The 3032-nt window shown below is 40.6% G+C and overlaps 1 protein-coding gene across 1 annotated transcript in view; it reads right to left on the bottom strand.

Moving 5' to 3' along the window:
- The window catches only part of vwa1 (von Willebrand factor A domain containing 1), a 9473-nt gene extending 6711 nt beyond the window's left edge, over positions 1 to 2762 (bottom strand). Inside the window, exon 1 of the mRNA XM_015376070.1 lies at positions 2510 to 2762. Within this exon, the coding sequence (XP_015231556.1) occupies positions 2510 to 2594 (85 nt within the window). The 5' untranslated portion in view covers positions 2595 to 2762. The remainder of the gene's footprint in view (positions 1 to 2509) is intronic.
- Positions 2763 to 3032: the final 270 nt, after the last annotated feature.

The raw sequence follows: 3032 nt of genomic DNA, 5'->3' as shown, positions 1-3032 counted from the left end.
ATACGGTATATATATATATATATATATATATATATGAAAGTAAAGACATATTTCCCATCTACAAATGCACAAAGTGCTTTTCTTTGCTCCTTTTCTTTGTTTTTGTTTTTAAACAAAAATTAAATTGTCGCTACTTAAGCTAAAATTGAGTCAATTGCGGTATCAACAGGTGAGTTGTGCAGCATAGCCTTGTTTGTAACCCCGACAAGGCCTTTCTGACCGTCATCATTTCTACATGTCCCACCCCAAAAACCCCTGTTGGCATGGCATTGCCAACTCAAATTCCATCCATCAGGGTCTCAGTGTGGCCGCGTCCATCTCCGGTAGTCTAATACCCCATTTACACTACCCTTGAAAAACCATGCCGAGACCGGTCCGAGCTCAGTAACTGAGATAACTTATCGTGTGTAAATGGAAAGCAAACTGAACTGAACTGAGCAAGACACAACCGAACCGAGCGAACTGCAGACCAATTCCAGAGGTAGGCTCGGCTCGGTTTTTCTCTGGCTCGGTTCTCTGATAACAAGAGCACATGAGCAGAACGCGTCATCTCAGTCTGGCTGCACATCCCGATTCACACTCCATTCCAGTAGTTGGCGGCAATGCCCCTCCGGAAGTTGCTTGCCAACCACCACAAAACAGAAGAACAACTATAAACAACAATCTAAATCTTCTCCATGCAACATTTAAAATAATGGCTTCAAAAGACGGTGGTGCGACCTGGGATGACGCCGAGATTGAGGCCGTTAACATAACTTTCTGAATGTGACGGTCGCAGCCATTTTGATTTGCTTGATTCTCCTCCTCCTCCCTCCTCCCTCCTCCCTCCTCCTCATCCTCCTCCTCCTCCTTCTCCTTCTTCTTCTTCTTCTTGTGCTTTATGGCGGTTGGCAAACAACTTTTGGTGCATTACCACCACCAACTGCTTGATTTCCTCCTTCAGTACTGGCAGTAATACCGCAGATCGTCACTAGGAGGCAAGGAGTCGAGGAACTGAGATAGCGTGATGTGTAAACGGTCGTCAGAACCAAGTTTGGCCTGGTTAACTGATCGAGCTCGGACCGGTCTCGGCATGGATAGGTTTTTCAAGGGTAGTATAAATGGGGTATATGGACGACAGGCAGGGTAAACCCTGGACCGGTCACCATAAAGCCACACAGCCATGCACACACAAACATGTAAGTAGAATTTAGAGAAGCCAATTAACCTAAAAGTCATGTTTTTGGACTGTGGGAGGAAGTCAGGGTCCACGGAGAGAACCCACGCAATCACACTGAGAACATGCAAACTCCATGCAGAAAGAACCCGGGACCTTCTTGCTGCAACAGTGCTACAAACTGTGCCACCATGCAGGCCTGAACTCAAAGTTTAATGGGAAAAAAGCAATGCTGCACTGGTTTTATGTATAGGTTAGATGGAACACTTTCATATCTTCAGTGGGACCATATTATGGGAATTAACAGTAACTAAGACGCAATCAACATTTGACTCTCGATTAAAAAACAAAGAAAGTCTGTAATACCTTGTTACTTCAAGCCATTGTACTAAACCAGAAGCTGCCATCCACGTTTATCACAAACATCACACTGGAAGTATGAGCATCATCCAAAAAAAACTAAAATAAAAACCTGTCCAAACCAGATCTTTAACCAGCATCACATGCAAAGCTCACTGCAATGGTTCACTGCTCATTTGGAACCTGGGAAATATTTCACTGAGATGATCAGACATGCTTTCAACCAATTTTCAACTCTGACTTGTTTAGATTTCTGGCATAAAGGTCCCACACAACAAAAGAACAACTCAGGGTTGTCTTTATTTTTTCAGGCATATTCTTTTTTTTATGTTCTACAGATAAATAAATAAACTAATTGCATTGCAAAAGTATGCATACACCATCAGTGTCATATTTTTTTTTGTCATACATCACAACCAAAAACTGCTATTTGACAAAGGTACATAGAAAAAAAAATTGTGTAGAGAGTTAAGCCCCCTGTTAATACTTTAGGTGTGACGCATTGCAGATAGTAATTACACTTTGAATATTTATTCATGCCTTTATTAATATTAAATGTAATAATTTTTCCAAATATAGTAAATAAAAATGAATCTCTTGAATAGAAACTTACAAGACCCTACTAAAAACTGAATACAGATATGTGGTCTAAAATTAAATAATAATAAATAAAAATTAGTTGAAGATTGTTATTTTATAAAAGCCAGCTTTAATCTGACAGACAAACCTAATATAAACGCAGATTTATGTTTTTGGAACATGACTGTTCTCCTATTTGGACTCTGATTCTAACACATGTGATCTGATCAAAACCCCTCCGTTGGTTGGATGTATTTATTCTTTGCCTGCTGGGTGGCTTTGCCTTCTAAATAAGCACGTTTTAAGCAGGTCAGACATTTATTTTATGTGAAAATTTCATCAGCGTGCTGTTTACATGGAATTGTTTTGTTTTTTTTCCCCACCTTTGGTTTTTAATCTTTGGTCTTAACTCACCTGTTTCAGGTAAATGTGTCGTCTGGCTGAAGCTCCGCTGCAGCGCCGCCACGATTAAAACGCAGCAAAGCAAAAAACTTTTCATTTTCTGGCCCCCAAACACAACTGGAACCAGTCAGGACTTTAATTAGGACACCAGCCAGGTGAGATGATAACCATCGGATATGGACGCTGTTAGACCGCTTCCCATCTCTCGGTTCGCTGTCACAGACTGTCTTGTTTTTAATTGTTTAGCAGTTCAGTCAGATTTCCTACTTATGCTTTAAAGGCAGACGCTTCACTCCACCTCTTTCGCTCCTAATGACCAGAGTTCACCTTGAAGCCACGCCCACTCCTCCCCAAGCTGCAGGTCCAGGAAATAAAGCAGTATTGTTTTTTTTCCCGATGGGAGTAAATGATTCCCATATACGGAAGAGGGTTATTAGGGCCACTGAAAAAAAGAAAAAAGTAAACTGATTTTAAAATTTTATTTCAGTTTAGTATGTGAAAAAAAAATCAGAATTCTGACTGTAATCTCAGAATT

Source organism: Cyprinodon variegatus, unplaced genomic scaffold (assembly GCF_000732505.1).
Source record: "Cyprinodon variegatus isolate N-32 unplaced genomic scaffold, C_variegatus-1.0 Scaffold129, whole genome shotgun sequence".
Taxonomy (NCBI): Eukaryota; Metazoa; Chordata; class Actinopteri; order Cyprinodontiformes; family Cyprinodontidae; genus Cyprinodon; species Cyprinodon variegatus.
This window is presented reverse-complemented; position numbering and strand designations above follow the sequence as displayed.